General features: G+C 39.0%; 1 protein-coding gene across 23 annotated transcripts in view; it reads right to left on the bottom strand.

Moving 5' to 3' along the window:
* Positions 1–25,898, bottom strand: part of SNAP91 (synaptosome associated protein 91) — a 64,426-nt gene that overhangs the window by 22,696 nt on the left and 15,832 nt on the right. For 15 of the 23 annotated variants that reach the window (XM_048297051.1, XM_048297052.1, XM_048297050.1 and 12 more), the window contains 14 exons: positions 22,242–22,384; positions 21,119–21,194; positions 19,187–19,289; positions 17,499–17,592; positions 16,224–16,335; positions 14,751–14,857; positions 13,548–13,589; positions 10,341–10,411; positions 9,926–9,931; positions 8,960–8,987; positions 7,081–7,190; positions 5,793–5,920; positions 2,007–2,021; positions 1,694–1,864 (listed from right to left, as the gene is read on the bottom strand). In XM_048297051.1, coding sequence (XP_048153008.1) covers positions 1,694–1,864; positions 2,007–2,021; positions 5,793–5,920; positions 7,081–7,190; positions 8,960–8,987; positions 9,926–9,931; positions 10,341–10,411; positions 13,548–13,589; positions 14,751–14,857; positions 16,224–16,335; positions 17,499–17,592; positions 19,187–19,289; positions 21,119–21,194; positions 22,242–22,384 — 1,206 coding nt within the window. The remainder of the gene's footprint in view (positions 1–1,693; positions 1,865–2,006; positions 2,022–5,792; positions 5,921–7,080; positions 7,191–8,959; positions 8,988–9,925; positions 9,932–10,340; positions 10,412–13,547; positions 13,590–14,750; positions 14,858–16,223; positions 16,336–17,498; positions 17,593–19,186; positions 19,290–21,118; positions 21,195–22,241; positions 22,385–25,898) is intronic. The other 8 variants (XM_048297055.1, XM_048297066.1, XM_048297065.1 and 5 more) reach the window with 1 other exon arrangement.

The following is a 25,898-nucleotide window of genomic DNA, read 5'->3' on the forward strand; positions in this document are numbered from 1 at the left end:
TAAATCACTAGAAACTAAACACATCCAGGTCTTTGCCTGACAAGCCTGGAGGCAGGCATGTGATTTGGCAGCAGCTGTTTTTCCAGGCACAGAGTAGTGGAAAAGGTAGAAAAGAAGATTGCATCTTGTTGCTGTGGTACTGGAACAACAAGCACAGATAGGTGTTTTTCTAATCCTGTTTCAAGTTCACAGTGATTTCTATCCATTTAACTATTGTTTCATTTTTCAAAAAGTCCTATACCTATTACTAAATTAATTACTAAATTAATAAATTGATAATGCAATTTGAAGGTGTGGTATCCAAGACTGGCTCGACCTCAGTGCTTACATTACCAGAAGTTTCACACTCTATGCATCTGCAGGGTTGTTAATGAGCACAGGCCCTGGCTTCTGCAACAGGCTCCTGAGAGCAACCAACATCAGACTCTCTCTCGCTCCTAGTGGCATCCAGAACCTTGCCCATGACAATTTGAAGCTACTTCTAAACTGGCTGATCTTGTGGCACTTGGAATATTATCAATCTTTGTAAAAGGAGGGGTAGGTAGCATGTAGGAGCTGTATTCCTTTCTTACAGCTTTTCAGCACTTTAATGGGGGATATTTTGGTGCTGTCTGTTGAAGCCAGTCCTAAACAACCTTCTAACTGGGAACTTTCAGTCTTTAGGAAACACCTTTGCAGTCAAGCTGTTTATATATGAGACCTCTCCGGCACTCCTGTCAGTAGAAGTGATAGATAAACAAACCCCACAGAGAAGATACTGGAATTCAGTCTTGATAGCAAATAAGTTATTACTTATTCCTGACATCCCCCTGTCATACTGGAAGTATGCATGAGAGAAGAGAAAACTAGAAAAACAGAGTGGTCAGGTGATTTTAAACATGTTAACAGTTTGTAAACGAGAAGAATTCTCCATTACTGGGCTAGTATATTGTTCAAAAGAAATGTAATTTTTGGCATGCTGTTGGGAAGCCTCCTGCTCCACAAGAGTAACAAGAAAACTGACAACATACAGTGGGAAATGTATTCTTACTCAAATGGATAGCAGATAACATTAGAAATTAAATGAGCAGGACTAAACACTATGTTTCCTTTTTTCCTTTACATATTATTATTTGCATAGGTGGCATTTAGTACAAATTCATCAGCACTTCAATTTACTGCAAATATTTGTGAAATAAAACCCAGATTCAAGACTGCTGAAGTACAGTAATTTCAGCTGGCTCTATACTCGATTTACAGGAGATACCCAAAAGAAACACAACACAGCCCAAGCATGACAAGTAACAAAGGGGCAGGACACTGTCACATCCATCCTCTTCAACTATGAGAGCACAGCTGCTTTTCCTAGAAATTGTAGTACAGTGCATATTTATTGAATAATGTGGAAAAAAATTCCTGCTTACTCCCATGTGGACCTGAGAACTACTGTTCTTAGCTGTTCAATCATATGGTAACTCAGTCTTAAGGTTTACAGTTTCCCATATATTTTTCCATATATATGCAGAGTCTATTAGCTAAAAGCACAGCAAACAGAGGTAGTTGGGCAGTTTATATTTCCTGTTCCATCTAGCACCCAACACACAGGCACTTCTGATACAGCTGGTTAAACCAGAGGCCTTGCTACACAGCTGAGCTCAGTATTGCTTCAACTGCATCATGAACTGGTGTAGAGGACTACAGCAACCCAACTAACCTCCAAAGAGATCCACTTCAGCAGTGGCAGCAGTGACAGTGGTAGTTGTAGCGGCAGCAGCCGTAGTAGTTGTAGTATCAGTGGTTGGAGCAGTAGTTGCAGTAGGCTCTGAGGCAAATGGATCTGAAATCTGTGGCTCAGAGGTAACACCGGAAAGTGCAGCCAGATTATCTATATGCAACCATGTAATGAAGATCAAACAGGAAAGGTAAGGGGAAAGGCAGAGACCACAATCACTCAGCTCCAGAAAGCTGGAGCTTTTAGTAAGGAGTCTTCACATACAAAGGTCTTAGAAATCAAAAATACTACTCACCCTCTCCCAAGAGGTCTAGTGATTGTCCATTAAAATGACAGCAGAATAAAAAAACAGAGCAATTAGCAGAACTGCCAGATTGAAGATATTCTTTAGCCAAATGTTCATTCTAAATTACATGTCTAGGTTATGTCTACAAACATAATTTCTACACTTGCTTTTCTAACATTCAAGAAGTTATTCTGACATGACAAAGCTCAATCTGTTTAACAACTCTTCAAAACAGAACCAGTACATGCCTAGAACCCTTCACAGAACAGGCACTAAAGCAAGGGTACCTTAGCAGTGAGCAGCTTGCAAATACAGTGTTAAGTTACTTCAGGATATGATACATGGCATCCCTAGTCCCGAAATATATTCCGAGAGACAAACAGGTGGTGGTTCTTGGACTTGGGACAACTGTTAAGTGCTAAATAAATAAATAAGTAGAGCAGCTCCTCTTTGAAAGCTTTTTCTGCATTTATGATAGAGCAAACATGCTCTGCAGAAACAACTAACTCTGTTAGCACTTGCTATAAGGAGTATGAATGTTGACAGCATAAGCATAAGCAGACTGGCTCTGCTCCAGCTTTGGTTCCTTAGTCAACTGTTTCTGGAAGCCAATGAAGCATCTCTAATGACAGACTTTCCTACAATTTGATGTCCTCTGAGATCAGCCAGATTGAGCTCAAACACAGAAGTTTTGCCTACATAAAAATCAACTACAAGATATAAAAACATGTGAAAACTAATGAGTCTGTCCTATTAAATTTTTATTCTGTAGATAGGATAGTCTGAGTTCAACAACTATTTGTTTACTAACCAGTAGCTCAGTGCTGCTCCTAGATTCATTGCACACATAACAGGGTCATGGGTTCATCTGATCCACACTGAACAGCAAGCAGAGTCCTGATGCTTGACTGTGGGTCAGCATTTGGAAGCAAAATTATTTGAGCAGGCATAGCCCTATCTTCACAAATTTGTCTTTATTTTACAACACTTGTAAAAGTGGCAGGAAAAACCTACATTTAGGTTCTTTACAATGTTCGTAATTAGTTCCTCGGGCAAGCTCTACTTGAGACTGACTGCACAACTGAACTAAGTCAAAACACCATTCTGAAAGAGCAGAACAGTACATTAAAAATGCAGCACTCTGGTATCCCATTACTGCACACCTGGTGGATGTCTCACAGTTAGACTTGAGATAAACAACTGTTGGCAAACTTCTAAGTTCTATTAGCTTAGTATTCAATGCCTTCTTAGTATTCAGTTATGTTATAGAACTTGATACAGTGGAATTACAATTATCCAGCACCGCAATCTACGCTTAGTCTTAATATGGGAATGATTAAAACCAGTGGGGTTTTGTATAGTAATATTAAAGGAACAATATTGTTAGCAAATCCATGTTCTAAGGCACACAGTAAGGTAGTTCAGAGCAGAAATTCAAGTCAATTTGCTTTTACATCCAAGAGTCAAACCTCACAAAGATGCAGACTTTGACCTACTGTCTTTTTTGTAATACTATAGTCTACTCTGGCTGCCAAATACCTATCTCTTCTTGCAGTATGCTGCAGGCAGCATATTACCCTATCTTGATAGAAGTGTAGATTTTCACGTTATAGTTCATTTGCTAGATGACATACTGTGCATTCAGAAATACAGTAGGTATACAACAAAATACACAGTGTACTGTACATACCCATATATAGTCCACTATACTGAATATACAGCCAAAACACATAGAATCAACACTGCCAGTGAGACTGAGAAAAGCAGGATTATTTATTGTTGACATGTATTGATGCTGCACCATGAAGTATTTGATGTTCACATTTTCCTGGCTATTCTGAACTGCAGCACTTCTTCCAGCTTCCTCCCTCTACTACTATTTTCTCATGAGTTTCCACATTAACTTGCTGTAGCCCAGAAGAATAAGCAGCTCAAGTGGCAGGGAGGCATGGTTACACATCCTCCCAAAAGTCCTGGGTGGAAGGAAGGTCATCTTGTCCAGCCTCCTGCTCAGAACAACAGTGCTCCCAACACCAGATTAGGTCAGTCATGGCTCTGACTAGTCAGGTCTTGAACAATCTCCAGGAATGGAGAGTTCACTAGCTCACATCATGGATCTGCTTCAGTACTGCCCTACCCTCCCAGTGAAATATTTTTATTCTTTCAGAGAGGTAAAAAAAAAAAAAAAAAAAAAGGCAAGCAAGATTCCAGGGCAGTAACAGGTCATCATACCTGGACTACTGCCAGCAGTAAAGCAGCAGACAAAGCTGAAGCTTACTAAGTTACCAAAATGCTATTCTGAAAGATAAGTACTCTTGATGAGGGTAGTGACAATTCTGGCCACAGGAAAATAGTTAGCTGTCCTTTTCTGTCATGGAGCAAGACTAGGTGCATTACTAATCAATTTTAAAGTTTTAGTAATTCAGAGGAATAAAAAAACCTAAGTTCCAAACTATGGGTGTTTTGTCCAAAAAAGAAAAAAAGCAAACCAAATCAGCCTAAAATTTCCATGCAAAGCAGTACTTCAAATATTACTGGCTATTTATTTATACTTCTATTATTGCAGGAATGAGCAACTGCTTAAAAAAGTTAGCTCTTTCATGCTCTTTCAAACATCTCAAAAGCTTGTATTTCAGTGCTTGGCAATGACAAAGTAAGACAAATAGGACACAATCAAAATACTGCAGAATAATTAGTCCCAGGCATCTTAGAATAGATGACTCTTTGGTCTTGCTTTCTGGGTAAGATTACCTCTCTGTTAATAAAATTGACATTTGCTGGGGAAAAAAAAGAAATTAATTCAACAGATTAAACTGGAATATGCAATACAATGTCTACATGGCAGCCCTAGCTATCCTCTCATAATGAAGTGGCTGAAGTACAATGTCATCTGTAATGAACTACAACTAAGAACGGAAGCAGGGACTGCAGAAGCCACCAGTACCCAGTATGAGCACTGACAGCAGAGTCAGCATGACTCAGTGTTGCATTCCTGCTGGCAGAGGGCTGATGAGCTCATTAAGCTGCCACACAGGATCTCCTAAGATTACCCCACAATGGGTTTACAACTGTGCAAATTAAATCACATTTACTGGCCTAATTCCTTGTCTTAACAGGACAGGAGTGAACACTGCCTACATTTACTGTGGTCCTCCAGATCACCAGCTGCTAGTGCTGCCTGGAACAACAGGGTCAGATTTCAGAGAGCTGGTTAGCTATTCCTGTTTGAAAGCAGTTAGCCCTCTACTTCTATTTCCATATTATTATTCTAAGTACACAAGGAAGATACTTTATTAAAATATGTTACAGCTTCTCAGAGGTAATCACACTTGCAGCAGAACTAAGTTGCAACCATTTGCTTTACATGCATTTTTGTTTCAAAAGCTATTTTTGTTCCTCCTCCTATTGATCTGTGGGCTTTGCTCTATGAACAGAAGAGCTGGTTTCTGCCCCCACCTTGCCAATAAGCACATAAGCAGTTCTGGTTCTTCTGTTTTGAAGTGCCTACCCTACCTGCTCACCTTCATCCATCCCTTCCTGCTCACTTTTAGTCACATTTAGCTGGCTCCCCCAGCTTTGCAGTCAGGCCCTTATAAGCAGATTATACTATTATGCATATGCCTGGAAAGAAAAAGTAGCCTTGTGCTGCAAAGGGATGCCTGACTGTCAGGTCAGCAGAAGCCTGGGAGTGAGTTGGGAACATCCTGCGCTAGCAGAGGAAGAGGCAGACTTCAGCTCAGCCAGGCAAGAAGATGGAGACTGCAAGAAGAGATGCTGATAGTGAGGTTTCTCTACCTCCCCATGAAGTGCCTCCAGCAGCAGCAGCAGCAGCAGCACCCACAGGAGCAGGTGCTGGAGCTGCCTGCCCAGTACCAGCAAAATCTGGCTGAAGATCCAAAAGATCACTGGATGGTTTGGAAGAGCTGCCAAGAAAAGGAAGAGAGACATTAAATACTGGAGGAAGTTGCCATTTCAATCAAATTTTTTTAAAAAGTCATGACTGGGTTATAGGAATTAACCTTAGTTTGGATGAAATAGAGACATTTTTTTCAGGCCTTAGGATTAGAGAAGTTGCCATAAGTACCTCTAGTGTAGTGAGTCCCAAGAATACATTACAACGCAGGATGGGAGCCTTAACTTACTTCCATTTCCTGATAATGACCTTGCAACAGACTACAAGATGTACAATTATTTAAAAAAAACCCAAATAACCAAATTAAAAAAAACCCAACCCAAACCCAACTAACCAAACCAAAAGAAACCCCACCACAACACCCAAACCAGAAAATGCAAAATCCCAGGTGGTCCCTAAAAACAGAGAAAATAACTGCTGTGACTGACACCAGCACCATTCTACTTCTCTATTACATCATGCCATGTCAGAAAGCAAGAAACCTGCATCTCCAGGCTATAAACAGGCTGCAGGTAGAAGAGAACTGGCAAAATTTCTGTGGGTTAAGGCAGTCAGGTCTTAGGAAACCAGACCTTGTTCATCTAGAACATTTAAATGACAAACACTAGAAGCTCTTTCTTCAGTGAAGTTCTTCACCTGACACTTAAATTAGTTACATCTTACAGACTTTTGGGTCAAGCTTAGAGTTTTTATGCCTCTGGAGTTCAATCACCTGCTCTTTACAATGAGCAAGAGTGCTTTGTTCTGGTTTTGAATTGAAAGCAAGGTTCAGATTTTCTCACAGGTAAAATGTTTATTTTTTTTATTTTAACCTTCAGAAGTTCATTACCTTTGTGCTTCATTAACTGATTTGAAAAGCAGGAAAAGAGAATATTAATTCAGCAGTTTTAGAAAGAGATTCCTGAAGGTCAGCAAAGACTACTTGGGATTTGCACATTACTTCAGTCTTTCAATTAGAAGTTTCTGTACAGTATTTTTGGTTTTTGGGTTTTGTAAGGGTTTTTTTGTGTTAAGAGTTTATTTGTGATCTATACTGGTAGAATAATGTAGATCATTGAAAACTTATGTACACTACTTGTAAAAGAAGCAAAGCCTTTCAGGCAAGCCTCCTGTTGTATGACTTTGGAACCCACACCAAGCTCAGTAACTGAAATACACTTTTTAACTTACCTGACTGGAGCAGCCGTAGATGAAGTTGCAAAAAGATCAACTGGAGGAGATGTATCAATAGTTTTTGCTGGAGTAGAACTAGGAGATGTAACAGTTGTGGCTGGAGAAGACTGGAGAAATATTTTAAATATACATTCAATATCCCAACATTTCTTCACAACCAACTCATGCACAGATGCACATACTTTAAAAACCCAATTTTGACATCAGGCCTTTTTATTGTGAGCTGTTTTCTCCTCTGAAAGAATTTAAGGAAGACTGGGCTAAGTTTTCAGATGGTCGTAGAGCTGAGAAACCCCAGGGTGACTCCAAAGATGGAAAAAAATTTCTACAAGATTTATTCTAAAGGGGTTGTTTCTATAACTGTCAGACTCTTCATGTTGTCTATGGAATTAAATAGTTGTTTGCCCTCAACAGCACCTTAGTAGTCTAACCACAGAAACGGTGAGAGAAGAGAAATGGTTAGAAACTAGTTAAAAGTGTGTTTGTAAATCTTCAGAAGAGCGCTTAAAGAGCCATCAACAGCACTCAAGGTTAAGTCCTTGGGAAGATACAAAAGACAGCTCAGCCTATGACTTTGCTTCATCAGCTCCTCCAATTCTGGATAAAGATACTTCAAGTATGGCAAGGACAGCCACCCAGGAGAGTATATCGCAATTCCTCTGTGAACTTGAAGACTCAAGTTACCTGGTAGAGCGTCAATTTAATTCTAAAAGATACTATAAGCTTTGGTACAGCATCTCTCATGCTAGAGAGAGCCTTTTCCTAAAAACTGAAAACAAGTCCTAATTTTAGTACTGTTTGCCATTCTGACCACTTCTAAGAAGGAAAAAGAATGGCAAAGGTGAAGAGATTTTCTTCTGAGTTCTTCTACTGCCATCTCATCATCATAACTCTAGCAGACGGGTGTAAGCTTTCTAGACTCTCCTCAAAGCTTTAGTGAAGTTTGAGATTATAAGGGTCCCAATCCCTCATGTGCATCAAGGAAGATGTGGTTAAAGTTTTAAGAACACTTTCTGAGCCACCATGTAGTTCTCACCAACTGCTCTCGTATTAAACAGGGGAGTTGGAGGGGGTATTTTTTGCTTGGTTTTGTTGTGGTTTTTTGTAAAGGGCTTTTCAGAAAGAAATTTAAGAACTTTCTCTAGAATCAGACACTGACCCCCCTGCCTTAGATTCAGAAGATTTCATTGAGTTTTTCCTGCACAACGCCCATTATGAGACACAGCTATAGCACCTGGCAATGCTCCAGGGATACCAGGAGATACTATTACTAACACCATAAAGCCCATTAGTTTATCTGACACTCAAACCAAGGCATCTTCACTGGCAACCCTTGCTTTAAATTAAGGTCAGCAGTCTCACTAATAAAGGTCATTTCTGAAACTAAATATATTGGATGAAAATTTTCCTCCTTTCTTCCTGGCTTTTCACATGAACATGGTTTTAAAAGAGTCAAACTTCCTCCTAAAAAGCTGCAGAGCAGAGGGAGTGAAGGAGTAAAATATTTGGAGGAGAAATACCCTGGAGCAAGTTTCTCAGTGACATGAGAATTAAGGTGGAGTGAAAGCAAAAAAAAAAAAAGGAAACTGAGATAAAAATATGTGTATCTTTTATGCTTTCACAAGGAGCAATCATCACACCCAGGTAAAGTTCCTTAGCATCCTGATGGTACAAGCACCGCAGCCCTTCAGATCAGTGACATGCTCTTACAGGGCCATTATTTATAAAGCCATTAAAAGATGCAATTTTGTCAATTAGGTGGCAAAGTCTAAAAAGTAGATTAAGAGATGGAAGTTTAACTCATTATGCCCTTACAATGTTCTAAACCATATCACCTGAAAAAGAATTATCTATTATAGCAGCTGGCAGTATTTACCTTGCTCAGAGGAGAAGGAGCCCCAGATCTAGAAAAAAAAGGGGATTTTCAGATAAGTATAGTTTAGGTCATCAAAACTCCTGCAAAAAGACCAAAACCTAATCATGAAAGCTCTCTGAAGACCTCTTCAATTGCATGCCCTTTACGTTTCTCAAACTTCCATGTGCCACTTTAGACAAGGAATGCAATTTTACTTCAAATCTTAAATTAATCTTTTAAGCTAACTAGCATCAGAGGATTATTCTGCCTTTTAAATAAGCTCTACTAAATGGAGGAAAGGAAGAGATGCATGCAAGTATCTTGCTTCGGTGCCTACAGGACCCAGTAGGAAAGAGTTACATGGGCAAGGTGTCACCATATTAGAAAACCATGCAACAGCATCAGAACACCACCAATACTGAAGCAGTTATCTAACTTAAGTCTTCTGAGGATGCATCAGCAAATTTTCAAAGTCTGCTTTCTTTTAAAGAAAGTCAGAGTTACTTGAAAATAACTGCATTTAAAAGTATGAAAACAGTGAGTTGGAAAGTTCAAGCTGAAAGTTCTCCCACATGCACTAAAATCACACTAAGAGTAACTGACAGAGCCTTAATCATAACTTAAAATGCACGTCAGTGCATCTGTTTGCTTTCATTATGAGGTATGAAAATACTGCTACATATTTTTAGAGCTACTTTGATCTAAGAGATGAAAGGAGGAATTGAAGATAAAGCTGCACCAGTATTGAACTAGCATCCATCCCATAAGTTACTTGAATTGGGTAAGTCCTAGGAGCTGTAGAACAGATTACAAGATTTGCAGATCTTCTAATCACAGAAATGACAAAAAAATAACTTAATGACTATATACAAAAGCAAAGAACAGTTGAGCTCAGTTCAAAGAAAATATCTAAGTGCTCAAGAAAATCTTTGAAAAATACACATAACCATGCCAGTAAGCAAGTGATATGTAAAGGTATGTACTTACCCTTCGCTAAATTGCAAGGAAAGCAACAGTAAAAGAGAAAACAGAGGTTTAGCTTAATCCTTCCTAGATTTAGCCATGGCAAGTATCTAGCAAGAAGATGCAAAACCATTAGAAAAGAAATAGATTTTGATGATAAAAGCCTTAGCAGCATGCAAACCCCCAGTTCCTTCAAGTTTTCCTGAAGTAATTTTACTTAATTTTGGAAAGTGTCTAGTTGTTCGGTGTGTTTCCCCCACTACTAGTAATTAAAGAAAAGGTTGCCATTAAGATGACTTTTTAAAGGGAAGGAAAAGCCTTGTCTTACTTATTTTCCAGCTAAGTGACAGAAGGAGGTTGGTGGAGGCAAACCTAAACATGAATTAATCTCACCCTGTCACTCCTATGCCTAGATACATGGTACAACATATATACCTACTTGTTGCCAGGTTTTTTTCCTTCCAGTGAGTTTAGATGTTGCTCAAGGGTCTCCATGAGACTGCTGGGAGCCTTGAAAGTGAAAAGAAAGATACACACCTCAATGTATTGCAGTGATCTAACCATACTTTGAAATCCAGCACCAACTTCCCTGAAGCCCACTGTGTGTGCTCATTCAGTTACTTTACTTACATCAGTGTGGAAATAGTGCATTTCCATGCTAGAAGTATTCAGGCAAAGCCAGTTTTAAAAAGATGTTACTGCATCCAAATTTGCAGAGGGAAAACGTCTACCTCTACTATGCAGCACCTGAAGCCTAAATCCAGGATGTGCTGCTCATCATGCTTTAAAATCAGTGTTAAACACTGACAACAGCACAGGCATCCACAGGGTTAATGTCAAGATTCACAGGTTCAAGGTCACACTTTCAGTTTTGCTTGTGGTCAGACCCCCAACACCTCTTTCATGACCAGAGGGTTAGAAAGCATTTGCAGTCTAAATGAAACAAAGTTCTTTCCAATGCCCCCAGAAGGAGCTACCTTTATCTCAAGACCCCCAACATCACAAAACCTTTTATCTGTTCTTAGCAAAATGGTACCCTGACACAGGTTACTGTGCAGCTAGATCAAAATGCAGAAAGATTACTATTTTAGACATCTATAAAAAACTAAGCTTTTTCAGGCCTCCCCGATTTTAGGTTTTATTTTAAGCAACTTTTTTGTGGTCAGCAGCCAATACCCACAGGCACTTGCTGTTACAATGGCAGACAGAAAAAGTAGTTGTAAATGCACACTGGGCTTAGCTATTCCAGTATAAAAATAGAGTCTGGATAAGTAGACTCCTAGAAGATCTACAAGCAGAGAAGAAACCCTTGAGAGATACAGTAGCATATAATAATTGAATATTTCATCAGCGTTACAAGTTCATCAGTTCATCAGTCTCTAAACAGGGAATTCTCTTTATCAGTCTCTTTCAGATCAACCACAATTCCTGACAGCAATATCTATGATGTTCTTCATAAATAACATCTTTAATTTCAGGGCAGACATAATTATCAAACAAGTCAGTTTGTGATGCTTGAAAACAGACTACTCACTGCTCCTATACTGAAAAACAAGCAGACTGGCTGCATCAGGTATTTCAGGATGCATAGCACCTGCTAGTACCAGTGCACAGCTCAGTGTGCATGCAGTGTCTGCATATTGATTTTAGCATTAAAACCAGTAACTTAACACATCCAGAAATTTAAAACGCTCAAAATAATCTTAAATGACATATTGAGTTTAAATACGTCCTACGTACACAAGCAGTGAAGAGACATCTTGACCTTGCTGCTTTTACAGGCATATTTATTAACTTTCAATTCATTTGGGCATAATAAGAATTGGTTAAACATGAGTGACCTAGTTACAAGAATTCTCCAGCAGAAAATGAAAGAAGAACGGTAAAACAAATTAAAAAAATCCAGACGGATTCAGGCTTTTACGTATTCAAAAAGGCTATATTGTAAGATACATGTTGTGTGACTTTAACATGTAAGTAAAAGCTATGTTTAAAAAAAAAAAATTAAAAAAAAGGATTGCATGATTTACTGTTACCAGTTACTTCTAGACACTTTAGATAGCTTTCCAATATACTAGTCAAAGGTTTCTTAAAAACCAGCAAGGTAATACAAAACTTATCTATCAAACAGAACTCAGAGAAGAAGCTTCAGAAAATTTCTACCCAGATGCACCAATTTGGAAAGGAAATACTATCTAGTACCCAATTTGCAACACTGAACATTGCTTAATGCCTTCTAGATGCTGTTTTAACATTAGATAATCTATCAGTCAGCCTTGTGCTGGAACCTTAGATATGGGTTCCCTACTAGCTACTAGGGGCAAAACTGTCATACTTTAAGAAATGCTAGTAAATAAAAATGAACCAAGATTTTTTTCTGCAAATATGCCTTCTCAGTCTCCAAAACTTTGTAGCCAAACTATGAAGTCCAAAGAAGACAATTATCAACTTGGATTACACTACTGGGACCACTTGTCTGGATTTACAGAGTATGTGCACACAGAGTTTCAACACAGCCAACTTCTGCAGAATACCAACTATTGCCAGGGCTTGCTATAGAAATTTAGGTATACCATTGATACTATGCAGAATTATGTACTAATTATTAACTGAAATTCAGTTTTATTATTCACCTTTTATTTATTTCTCTCCGAAGTATGCTGCTGAGGTCTTATACATGAGCTATACAGCATGTTTCAGGCTAGCCTTAACAAGTGAGTGCCAAGCAGCCTTTGGGAGAACACAGCTGTGACAGACTACCTGAGCAGAGACTGAAGTGGTCAGGAAGTTGGATGAGATTATCACAGTAGATCCCTTCCTTCCAAAAGAACCATTGTTTTTTAAAGTGTTGGCTCACGGGGTGGAAGGGACCATCCGGCAGCCGTAACTAAGGTGCTGCTGAGCAAGTGTGGCACTGACTGATGATGCAGAACAGGCTGGCACAACACAAGCAGGAGCAGATACAAATGCCACAGAAATTTATAAAGCATATTTCATTAACTGGGTTTAAGGTGATCTCTTCTGGTTTAAGGACTCAGTTCATCACTGACCGGACTGTGTTAAAAAAGAGCCCCTGAGGTACAGAATTAGGGGAACATACTGTGGCAGCTGTTTCAGGATTAGGTCTGGTATTGCACATGCTGCTTTTCTCTGCTGAAGGAGTGGCCAGACTTTATAGGCCCATTGTATATGAAATCCACAAAGATTATAACTCTCCACCTTCTCATAATATCTCACTTTCAGAATTTTTAAGTGGCATTCAACTAAGAGAAACACTATTCTGATGCTGATTTAAACCTGGCTTTCAAGAGGCTATCGAAAACTGCATGAACAAAAACTATATGAACAGTTGGGGTTTGCAGCTGCTCAGTAGTTTGGGTTGCTCTTCTGTTCCAGTTTTACTGGCATCAAAACTGCCACAGGTGAACTCTTCAGCATGGACCTCTTCCTCTAAGTAAATATCCTCTTCACATCAAACACAAAGCCAGGGACCCAAGCCAATTTACAAGTGATACTTAAAATGGACCAGCAGCTACAGCATGTTAGGTGGCATGCCTTCACCAACATTTGCATTCCTGGTGTGCTTTCCTAATTACAGAACTTTTATTTATTACACAAATCCAAAAAGACTGCAAGAGAAGCTTACCTGTGTAAGATCAGGTATATCACCTTTGTCAATCCCAACTTGCTGTGGAGATAAAAGATTAAAGGTAAAACCTAAGTGCATTATTCCACTACAGCAGGCATTAATTTTCTTCAAGCTATAATGCACTCTGTCTTTAGAAAAATACTACAAAGTTAGAAAGCAGATGTCTATCTTTCCAGCAGCTACCTTCCATAACCTGCAGCAGGTTTTTGGTTTTTTTCCCCACAAATTAAAAATCCATTTAAAATAAAAGGATAACAAGATGGAGCAGGATTTCCCACATGTGAAATTCATACTCTATACTGAAATACACTGGTCATATACCATTGTCTCAGAGGACAGGAAGTTAAGTCTAAGTCTGCAATCTTCTATTACTTGCCCTGTTGCTTCACTATGGTTCTTCAGAGTGACTGCTAGTTCAGCTTTTGCAGCAGAGCAGCAAGCTCCTGTGCACCTTGTAATCCTGAAGCAGAGTCACTATAACCCCTGTCCAGAAAAGCTGACCTATGTCCCTAAAGTACTTTACTCCCTCAAGTTCAATATTCATATCTGACATTACAAGTCATTAGGGAGTCTATTAGGCTTCTCCATAGACAAGTGAATTAGCAAAGAAACAAACTTTTTATTAAGCTCATTACTGCTGTCCGTTATAATGAAGTATGAAACGTGGAAAATGTGCACCCTGTGCCAAAGAGCCAACTACCACAAATGAGAACCCAGCAAAGGAGTTAATTAACCATGTAATATTCCTATTATCCACATAAGAGGATGATAACAAGGAACAAAACCAGGAAAATCTCACATTACAGTTAACCTAATGTTGGCTGCAAAAACTAAAAAAACAGATTTTAAAAATCTGCATGTTTTTATTCCCAATTGCTGTATCTTCCTCTAATATTCAAACCTGTCCTAGAAGTATGCATTTATTACAGCATTTCTCAGAAATACTGGTACATTTGAAGTCATGTCATCTATTAATCTAACCAGGAAAGTTGAGTTTGGCTGCACCACAGAGCCATGTAGAAGTCTTAAGCAGGGCTTAACTACAAGACCTGAACAAGCAGATCCAAGATCCAGATCCGTTTATACGCACTGAGACAGATGCTTAACAAGTGCAATTAATGCTTTACATTGGTGCTAAAAAAAAAAAAAAAATCACCAAGTACTTAAGTGCCAGACTCCAGAAGACTGAAAGCCACTTACCTCTGCAACTTTAAGAAACTCTGATACCCTGGTCATTCGAGTTAGAAATCGTTTGTAGATTTCAAGAGCATCTTTACATTGTCCCTTTTTCATTTCAAAAAATTTCTCTAAAGAAATAATGCAGTAAATTTCAGTTAGAATGTCTCACATATGGTCTTACATCTGCAACTCTAGTCTTCAGAAGAATCACCTTTCAAGAATATGACACTACATTAACATTTACTGCTTGGACATTAATCTAGTGGCATCCCTCTTGCCTACTATAATTTAGAAGCTGGGCTTGCTGAGCTGCTAAAGAATTATATAGACCATCAAATTGAACCCCAACTAGCCACAGCATTGTGTGTGATGTCAACCACTTTTTTAAAGACTAGAAAGTAAGCAGATGAAGTAGCTACCCAACTTAGAGTTCAAAATAATTAAGGATACTTAAACATATATTAATATATGTCCTCTCCAAACTGTCTTCACTCAAAAGAACTGCACTTTTTCACTGAAGTAGCTCTCTAAGGTCCATCTGTGTCCATTATTAAACACAGCTGCCACATATTTCAACCTGAACTTAAGCTTTAAGCAGCAGTAGACAGTGAAATTTCAATTGAATTTTTATGCCCAACCCATTGTGTTATGCTGGTGATCACACCAGGCCGCCTGAGCTTCAGAACATGCTCATAGCCTCCTTTACACTTTGTAGGCTGAGGGTAGGTAGGGTTCTGGAGGGGATCCAATTTTGGAAGTCATGCTTTCAGGCAGAACAGGAATGTTATTCAGGAGTGTATTACTTCATACAAGGCTACCACATAACATTATCACTCTCTACAACTACCTGAAAGGAAGTTATAGCCAGGTGAGGGTTGGTGTCTTCTCCCAGGCAACCAGCAACAGGACAAGAGGACACAGTCATAAACTGTGTCAGGGAAAGTTTAGGTTGGGCATTAGGAAAAATTTCTTCACAGGAAGGGAGATTAGACATTGGAATGGGCTGCGCAAGGAGGTGATGGAGTCACTGTCCCTGGAGGTGTTTAAGGAAAAACTGGATATGGCACTCAGTGCCATGGTCTAGGTAATAAGGTGGTGTTTGGTCACAAGTTGGACTCGATGATCTCAAAGGTCTTTTCAAACCTAATTGATTCTGTGATATATAACAGAAGAATGTGGGCATCTTAAAAATGCAAAAGCATCTAACCTTGCGGGACATATTATGCATGCTCACACAACACAGTACACTTCTTTAAGCACAGAGATAGTCAGTGTCTTTAAAGTAAGCATCTACACACTTTTAAGGGCATGTGATGATCCAGCCGCAGATGAACAGTAATGTAAGAGGGTGCAGCTTAAAATTTTCTCTAAAATCAGAGTAGAACAGTCAAGATAAATGTAGCTTTAATGGAAGTTAAGTAAAAAAACTGAAGCAGACCTGAAACTGATTCTTCACTCGCTTATGGTATGTGAGATACAAGCCAGGTTACTTACCTAGTAAGTTAATAACCCCATCATTGTAGCAAGCAAAAAGTTTGATGAGATCTTTAAACAGAAGCATGAATGCAGCATTTATGACACCATTTGTCAGTTCATTTGGATGAACCTACAAATAAAATACCAGTTATTTACAAAACAAGCATCAAATGCAATCAAACATTTCAGCTTACACCAGGTATTTGGTGCTGTCACAGACAGAACCAAGCACTGAAGTTTTCATACTAAGACGCTAAACAAAAGCTTTGGTTAGCAGATCAAGGACTGCTTTCCTCATCACTCCAAAACAACCCTCTACAGCAGAGGAGTATCCACAGCAACATCTTAGTCTTGTCTCCTTCACTTATCATGAAGACGAGGAAGGCAGAGATGCTATTAATGGTTTCAATGAAATGGACAAAAGATGTCAGTTTACAGCAGAGCTTAACAAAAACTTAATATTCTATGAGATAATGTATTTGGATTAATGATGTCAAGATCCTTTCTCACATCAACTTAGGAAAGAAATATGTGCTCATTTATTAAAAGGTCTTTCTTTTCTTAAAAATATCTCCTGAGAGCACTATCACAATTCCTATGCCATTTAAGGAATGGAAAGCACATTGTGAGACATGTACTTCTAAGCCTTTCCTCTGAGAGCTGGAGTAGGCTCTGCCTTCCACCTCAAAGTGTATCTCGCTGCCCACCAACAGAAGAAGCAATTCCTTCAAAAACCTCTTTGAAATGTCACACTGTGCCTCCCACAACAAATGATTTCTGTTTTTATCCTTAGGTCAAATAAACAATCCCATCAGCATTCATGACATGATAAATATATTGCATACACTTATTTATATGAACAGCCTAGATGAAACTTTAGCCAATTTAGTTCACAGCTGAAAACAAGATGAAGATTTTGAGGAAGTCAAACAGTGTTCATGTGGTATTGTAATGGGCTTTTCCCTCCCCCCAAAAGAAGCTGGTTGCCAAAGACAGAAAAGAGAGTTTTCAGTCTCCTTGTTTTGTCCATTTCTTCCCCCTCACTGATGCAGAAGATGAAACTCCAAGTTCCCTCTCTACAAAACCGAAAGTGCAATCTTTACATTTCATACATATGGGCAAGGGCCATTCTTTGGCCACAATACCTCAGTGGGACACTGAAAAGGGGATTTTTTTGGCCCTCCATAAGGGATGATGAGTAAAGCATTACCTATAAGGTGAAATGTGCTCATTATAATGAATCATTTATAAGTAACTACCCGGTGTTAATGCTAGGTCAGCTTCAATACATACATCAAATTCAAGTAGTGCATCAATTTGTTCCTGTAATATTGGCATACTCTTCAGCAGCTTTTCAGGAGCCATTGTTCTCATTACACCTTCCGCTCTGCAAGAGGGAATACAGATTAGAAACCATGCTGTTTCCTCTCTCCCTTCCCCAAAACTGATCTGTTGTCTAAAATTTATGCTTGAAGCACCTATAACTCATTTTAAACAATTTCAAAAGCACAGTCTGATTCTCCTTCTCATGTCATCACGAGAGCTGGCGTGAAACATATTTCATCCAGCCACCCTTTCTGACAGCAGGTGAGGAAAGGTTTTGTGTTAGAGTGATGAACACAAGAGATTGATCTCTTTATGGAAAGATGACACTGGGAGCTTAAATTACTAACTAGAAATACTACCACAGAAGTACTTAGACTGATACACTTTGTGCACAAAGTTTGTTATGTGTAACTAATGACAACTCATTGCTGACACGTCCATGGATGTGTAGCATTTCTTAAGAGTCATCCATAGTCTCATAGCAGTCTTCAAGCATGGTCATTTTTACCTCTGATTATGACAAACCTGCAAAACCATGGTTATGCATTGCCCTGTTCTGGCTGCAGACAGGTGTACATATGCAGACTGGAAATGCATACATACTCTTACTTATTTTATGCTATACTCTGAGGCAGCACCTTGTTCTGAGCACCAGAAATAACAGGCATAGAAAGCCTTTCCAGGAATTTACAGAAAGACGGGAACAGTAGGATCCCCAGCAGCCCAAACTTACCTTTATTTAACATCAAGTGTGCAAGAGCAAACTCATATGATCCCCACTAAGGGAATGGCATCCACCTACACAGCAAAGCTGCCACAGTAGGCCTTACACTTTCTGGCTGTTTGAGAAGCAGGAGAGAGCAGCCTGGTACTGATGCCTGCATCAACAGGTCAGAATCCCAAGCTGCAGAACACACCAGAACTGCCAGAAGGATCCTGTATGCAACTCATGATTAGCAGGAGCATCTTTAATATGCAGTCAATTAAGCTGCACCTTCAGTGGGTGTTAAGCCACTTGCTGTGTCATCTGTGCTTCAAGAGACAATCTAGAGCCCGTAAAGTCCCAGCTAGCAGAGTCAGAGACCAGAAAAATGTTCTCATAAATGCCAACATACTACTCTGGGCTGGGTTAACCTTTTTTTTTTTTTTTTTTTTTAAACACAGTTCTTGTGGGAAATAAAGCAAGCAGTTTGCAATGTTATTTTGTTCAGTTTGTAACTGTTTCCTCTGTTGCCTGCTAAGAACTTCAGGTGTTCACTTCAGGCTTTGTTTGCAATCAGCCACCTTTCTTAGGGCAAGTGTCTGGAGAGTAATGAAACATCCTAAACATAGTTTTAGAGTGTTTCCTTCTCCAAATCCTAAACACAGCCTCACTGCTGCAAAATTTAATTAGGGTCAGATTTAAAGCTAGCACTAAAAGCTCCCAGTTCGGCAAGGCACCTACTTCCATATTTGCCTTACCACCCAGTATTTCCTATCCTCTTTGGGCAATTTTTAACCAATTACAAGTACTTCAAAAATCAGGTTTTTTGTTGTAGCTACACAAAGCATATAACAACAAAGTCACTGAGAAACTAAAATTAAGTGTAATGCCACAAATAAGATTTTCATGGGTCAGGCAACCCTATTAATTTACGTATCTAAACTTCGCTTACCCTTTCTTCACTCTTGCAAAGTCAAACGCCATTTGTCTGTAGGAAAATGCTTTTTCATTCAAGTATCTACTATAACGCCTTATAAAGGTGGACATGTCATAACCTGCAAAAAACAGTTACGAATTTTACATTTGATTGTCATGCTTGTTTGGAAGTTCTTTAGTAAATGATAATACACAGCTGCCAGACCCCAAGATTGTGTGATTTCTGTTACACTATGCAGCTTCACATACAGAACAGGCAGCACAAGACATCTTTCAGCTTCTGAAGAAAAACCAGTAGTGGTTCACCAAAACAAACCACCACTGTCCTCTACTTCCAACAGATTCATGCAATGCACCAGTGGCATGGTTCCTGGGGAAACCTGATAGAGGTCTCTACATAGTTATGGGGTAATATTACTTCATGGCAAAAAAGTTACCCCTCTATTAACAGGGAAAAATACCAATTTAGCAAAAAGTTTGTACTGAACTGGTACAGTTCTTGGACTTCCAAGATAAAGCTCAAGTTCAACTTAAACACTTTTTATTTTATGTATATTAGTCACTCTGACTCTTACATGGACCTTCAAAATTCCCCTGACTAGGTTTACCAGAACAAAGAAATTATGATGGAATCCACAGAGACTAGTGCCTTCCTTGAACTGTTAAATCAGAAATCCTCAAGGCACATAATACCGTACAAGGCACCTCAAGCTTCAGTGTCCTTTAAACCTATGATATCTGAGCAGTTAGTTTTACAGCCTGTCCAGCAGTGTTTCTTCCTCTAAGCCACAGAGATGTGTGCAGAAGGCAACTCATCTTCCTCTTCGATTCAGGTCCCTTTTTGTTACCTTTCTAAAAATCCACACCTCTCAATTCAGTCATTGACTATATTCTCCCTTAATATCTCTCACCATTAAGTAACCCTGCCAACTCAGGCAAAACACTACCAAATCTGATGCCTCATTATCTATGACATACCATGTATTATCTATGAAATGGCAATTCAAGTTTAAAGAAAGTAGTGAAGAACACAAATGCATGAATTTAACAGAATTAATTGCTGCCAAATACCAGTGTCTTTGAGCATATATATATATATATATATATATACACACATATATCATGTTTTGCTTAGATGAACACACTCTTAGTATTTGTTTAGCTTTGTTCCTGCCCTGTTACCATGTCTAAAAGATGCTAAAGTTTTTTTGGCATCACATGTCTACATCAAGAGATGAAGTAATGTGGCATTGCTTTGAATTTTCCCATTATTGTAGCATTCCTGTAGTATGCATACAATCTACAAATATTCTCTGACAGCTGAAGAATTATATTTTCCCTCTTTTCTGGTAGAGCTACCATGAAACAAGCTTTTCCTCTGTTAACTGGAGGCACAGGAAAATTCACTAATAATTCCAGCATGAAAAGTCGAAAAGCAGGCTTTGTAAGATTCAGAGGGAACAAGTCCTTAATTTCTGCCTAGACCTTTCTAAATTCATGACTCAAATCAAATCAAAACCAACAGTTCTTCTGGTGCCAACAGCCCTACCACTAAGCAGTTACAGATAATGCCTAAAAAGCACAGTGTCCCCAAGCAACTGAATCACTATTTAAGACTGAGTAAAACCCAAAAAACTAAATGGAAAATTATCCATTTCAACTTTTAACACCCATAAGAGCTAAGGAGATAGCTGACCCAGCCCAGATTTCAACCAGCACTTGAAGGATTTGTACAGTTTCACCTTTTGAGTAAAAATATTGCAGGAGATGAGAAATATTGTTCTGAATTTGTTCAGCAGTTCACTTGTGCTCCTGTATTTATTAAGTACTTATAAAAAGTCTGCAGTAGCACATTTTAATATTATTTACATCTTAAGAACAAAGGAGCAAATTAACAATAGTATCTTATTTAAAATCTTGTTGAGATTACAGACATAAGTAGGCTTACCATGAGATCCACTTTTGTCCAGAAAATTGCTGAGATTGAACAATGTGTTTCTAGATGCCAGGTACTGAATAAATCTCTGCAACACAAAGTCATTTTTCTTATCACATGCTGCATCTGAAGGTTTTGTACCTTCTAGAAGCATGATTACTTTCAGCATACAACATGAAATCATTGATTTTTGTCTTAGCCTGCAATACCTTCCTCAAAACTTTTTTTTGTCCATTCAGATTAACTACTTTTAGTTAGTATCTCTAGTAAATGTTCTACTGTATATATAAAAAATAGATTATGTGCAAAATACAAAATACATTGCAAAAGGAGCAACAGAAATGTTTAATGCTCAGGGATTTGAGGGAGCAAAAATTTATCTGCTTACAAAGCACATATCCAGGCTAGTCCCAGACTTCTCAATCCATCAGCCCTCTGTTTCAGCCAAGCTGAAGGCCTGTTTTAATAACAAGCAAGGCCCCCCATCAAATACAGGGACTAACAGCCTGAAACAGAGAAATCAGATAAGAATGTTGACCAAAACTTGGAATGGAAAAATAGGAGTAAAAACTTACACTGTGAGAAGTTCATTGCATGAAAACACTTTATATACAGCAGGGAGGAATTGTTTCACAGTCATACTGAAATTCTTTAAACATGCTGTCTCCTTTTATGCAAACATATGTGCCCATTCAGGTCAATGAAAAGCAAGGATAAGGAGAACTTGATCCAAAAGGCTAAAGTTGAATTTACAGCTCTAGAAAGATTTTAACATTTATGCAGAAAAAACAACTATCTGGATGGCAGTATACACGTGCCAGAACACCAACTCTGACCTCAGTCAAAAAATCACAGGTAGTGTTTAATCCTGTTTAGCTCTGTTTTCACATTCAGTGCAAAAATTGTCAGCATCCTGGCACAGGCTGCATCTTGGTCTTATGTAATGGTTTTATAAATGGAGAGACAGAAAACCAGTCCAACTCTGTTGCTGAAGGTAAGTTTTCATCAAGAGTCATTCTTGCCCTTTGTTCTCAGGTCCTTACTGGTTCAGACAAGATGCCTCTGCACTACTAACACTTTTGGCTTGGAGTGTGTTCAGTGCCAATGTGGCCTTGCGAGAGCTGTTAACACATACCTCATTGCCATGGACCATTAGATGGTGTGTGGTGACTAAGGCTTTGAATACGACCACCCAGCTACTGTTCGTTGCTCGCTCAAAAAGCGTATCAGCCATCTGAGGGATATTCACATTTGTTTCGTTAGTTGCTTGGATCAAGTCTGTAGGAGAGAGAAAAGGAAGGCATTAGGTGCTAAAAATATGACAGAAAGTCTGCAGCATGGACCAGTTCTCAGCCCACCAGGCTGCAGGCCGTGGTTGTGACAATAGGAAGTTCAGTGACTACATTCCACATTTAAAGAAAAGAAACAAAACCAAAAAAAACCCAAACTGAAATTATATTAGTACATGCTGACAGCAACAGTGGTCTAATTCTTTCATCCAACAATTCTGTCCTGAGCTATGACCAAACGTTTCTCCATCTTTATCCCAGATGAAGTTAGGGCACACATCATCGTATGACTTTACTGTTTGCAGGTTTTTAAGTTAATTGTCACAGTTTGTTACCTCTGGGTTAGAGGAATAAGTACAACTGAATTCTTCACTTACAGGTAACATGTCAAGCACACTGAACCCAGTCACATCAGCAAAAAGAGGTATCTCCAGAAACAGATACTCTAGTCATCACCCAGAGGTTGTTTTAATCAGCAAGCTCCAGCACACCTCCTAGAGTTTCTACAGACCCAGAAAGCAGAAGAGTGCATTCAGGCATGCATTAAGACCTCCTCAACAGTGAGAAAGAACACCAGGAATGACATTAGTTTATACTGAAGCAACTGCACCTTACGTAGAAGAAATAAGGCATTAGACTGTCTTAGGGAACAGTAACATACAGCTTGGTGTCCTGGACATTAAGAAGATGTAAACTTGCACAGAAGAGTGCATGAAATTAAGGTAAGCAGTTAAATCATAAACAGTAGGGCAGTAAGCTTTCCACTATCCTCTATATCCCACATCTACTGATAGGGTCTGTGATTTACTACATCACCTGTCATCTACCGACTCCAGTTAGGCAGCCAGCAATTACCTTCTACAAGCTATCACCTATTTTTGAGACACAGCTGGAAACTGCATACTGCATACTGCAACTGCATGACCAAAACCCGTGTGATGCCACATACAGCCCTAGGAAGACTTCAGGAGACAACTTTATGCAACAACAAGAGCACCAAACACAGATCTAATTGTAGGGCCGAGGCTTAAAGTTTGAAGGCCTAAGCAGGAAAAATTTAAAAGTTTAACTACTAGACTAAGCATTATCTGAAATGAAAATACTCGTCTTTTACTTTTCCTCAGAGGAATCATTGTTAATGATTTCTTCCCCACCCCCAGACTAGAAATTTTCCTCCAACTATTCAAGTCATTCAGTGATTACAGATATTCTACCTCAAAAGCAGACAGGGTATTTTATGACTGATCCATGCACACCTAAACTATGCGAGTCTACAAGAGGAGTTCAATCCACTAGGACAGCAGGGTCACCACTTTGCAGACTTCCTTTCCCTCCCCTACATAATCCCATGCAATGGAGAGCATTAATGCTGCCAAGAGTGGAAAGTCAAGGCTCAACATTAAATTACTGATTCTGCCTTTGCAGGACAGGAGAAGCCCAGAGGACAAGTCTGTCTAAACAGATCAATGAGTCACATCAGATACGGAGACCCACCTGGTGTGTAAAAGAACCCACACTGCTGCAGCAGAAGCATTCAAAAGTTCAGGTTTTGTTTGGTTGGTTTGGGTGTTTTTTAAAATCCTAGCACGTAATCTTTATGGGGTTTTTTCCTTCTATTACACAGACTTACTTAAGATCTAAGAAATCTCTAGCTCAGAGTCACAAGCTTGGGAAAAACACAGTGCTTGCTTGCACATAAAACTGTCTATTGCATGGGCATAAAACCTGCAAGTTGCCTTCAGTTTTAGGCCAGGAGAATGATTTTCTGGGATGAGACAGGAGAAAAAAATTTTATGATCTTTTTGCTAAGTTTGAATTGAAGATGTTTGTTGTCATGGCATTTTGTTGTCTTGGTTATGGATGTTGGGTTTGAGTTTTTTGCAGAACACCTTCTGAAATGTGTTTATTACTATAACCTCAGCAATACTACCCTTGAAGGAGGAAATTCTGCAGACCAAGTATTATAGTAGTAAAGCCATGCTATTGAATGACAACAGTTCAAGATCACAAAGCTCTAAGAATTCTCCTTGAGCCTGTTGTACAAACAGGCCAATGATCTTTCACTCTGTACTGCTGATTAATGCATTACAGAAGACAGTGGTTTGTAAAAACCTAGAAGCAAGTCACAAGTGGCTTGCTCACTGTTTACCCTGCTCAGAGATTTTACTGCAAGTGACAGCATTTGTCTTATTAATATAAGGAAATGCATCAAATTTGTAAGCTTTCCATCTTGGGCTTCAGTATGTAGATTTCTGTGAAAGAGGGACACTATAAATTGTGTATTCCATCGGTGCACTTTAGATAATGAAACCTCAGAGGAATTCACCCACAGAAATTTTGGCAATGGAGGCAACAAGGCACTGCTGTATGATGCCACAGCACTGCTTCTGAAGTCACTCAGTCATTCCTGTCTCCTCTCCAAAATGCTGGAGGGTACAGCATCTCAGACTGCAGCCCTGAATGTTTTAGGACATGAGTAATTATAGTGTACAAAATAGAGAGGCATGATTAAAATTAAATCTACTACTTTCAGTGCACAGAAAAGAATTAAACCATGCATGAAGATGTCACTTGTCATCTGAGGCCAGAAAAAGAAGATTGAGGGTGGGGGGATAATTCTTGCAGAACTGTTTCCCGTTTAGTCACACCACAAAGATAAGGTATCCAAGTTTCCTGGATTTCTTTCCCCAATACCACAGCGTCTCAGCTTAACCAGCAACCATCAGCATCTGGAGTGAAGCACCAGCACAAACTGAGTTAGAGAGTTCGGTGGCTAAGCTAAACTTTAACAAACTGAGCAGCAGAGTTCGGTGGCTAAGCTAAATTTTAAAATAAGAGTCAGAAAAATTAATTTACTTTAACATGGTAAGGAAGAACAGACACAAGGAAAAAGAAAGCATATACAGGAAAAAAAGTCTAGAAACTACATCTTCAAAACACACAGATTCAGACATTTATGGGTTGGACAGTTTACAAAGAGACAATAAAGCTTAGTTTTCCAAGGAAGTCACAGGTACATTTGTTAATACAAAATAGGGAATATTAAGAAGTAATAGATGAAGAACAACTCAACAGAAGCCATATGAAGCAATCTTGCAAAATTGATTCCATTTGGGGCACACACAAGTAGGGCAAACAAGGATTAAAGGTACCTTCCTGAAGCAGTTTCTGCTACTGCAGGCATCCAGTACACTGACACCTAATTCCCAAACCCAGACACCGAGCTCAAATACCAATTCCAAGCACAGTAAGAAATCAGGAATTGTACTGCAGTAGCAGAAAGTGCTTTTATCACAACTTTCACAGAAGTGATTGGAGAATGAAGACTTATATATGCTTTATTTGAATCCATTAGTTTACTGTGGGACTAAATTACAATTGCCAAATCACAGCACATGACTTCTCCTATTCCCTCTCCTCACATTTTCATAGTTGTTATTTTAAAGACTTCTTCAATTAAAGATACATTTTTAAATTATAATTTTACTTTGATATACTTTTTC

The sequence above is a fragment of the Corvus hawaiiensis genome, chromosome 3 (genome assembly GCF_020740725.1).
Source record: "Corvus hawaiiensis isolate bCorHaw1 chromosome 3, bCorHaw1.pri.cur, whole genome shotgun sequence".
NCBI classification, from domain to species: Eukaryota; Metazoa; Chordata; class Aves; order Passeriformes; family Corvidae; genus Corvus; species Corvus hawaiiensis.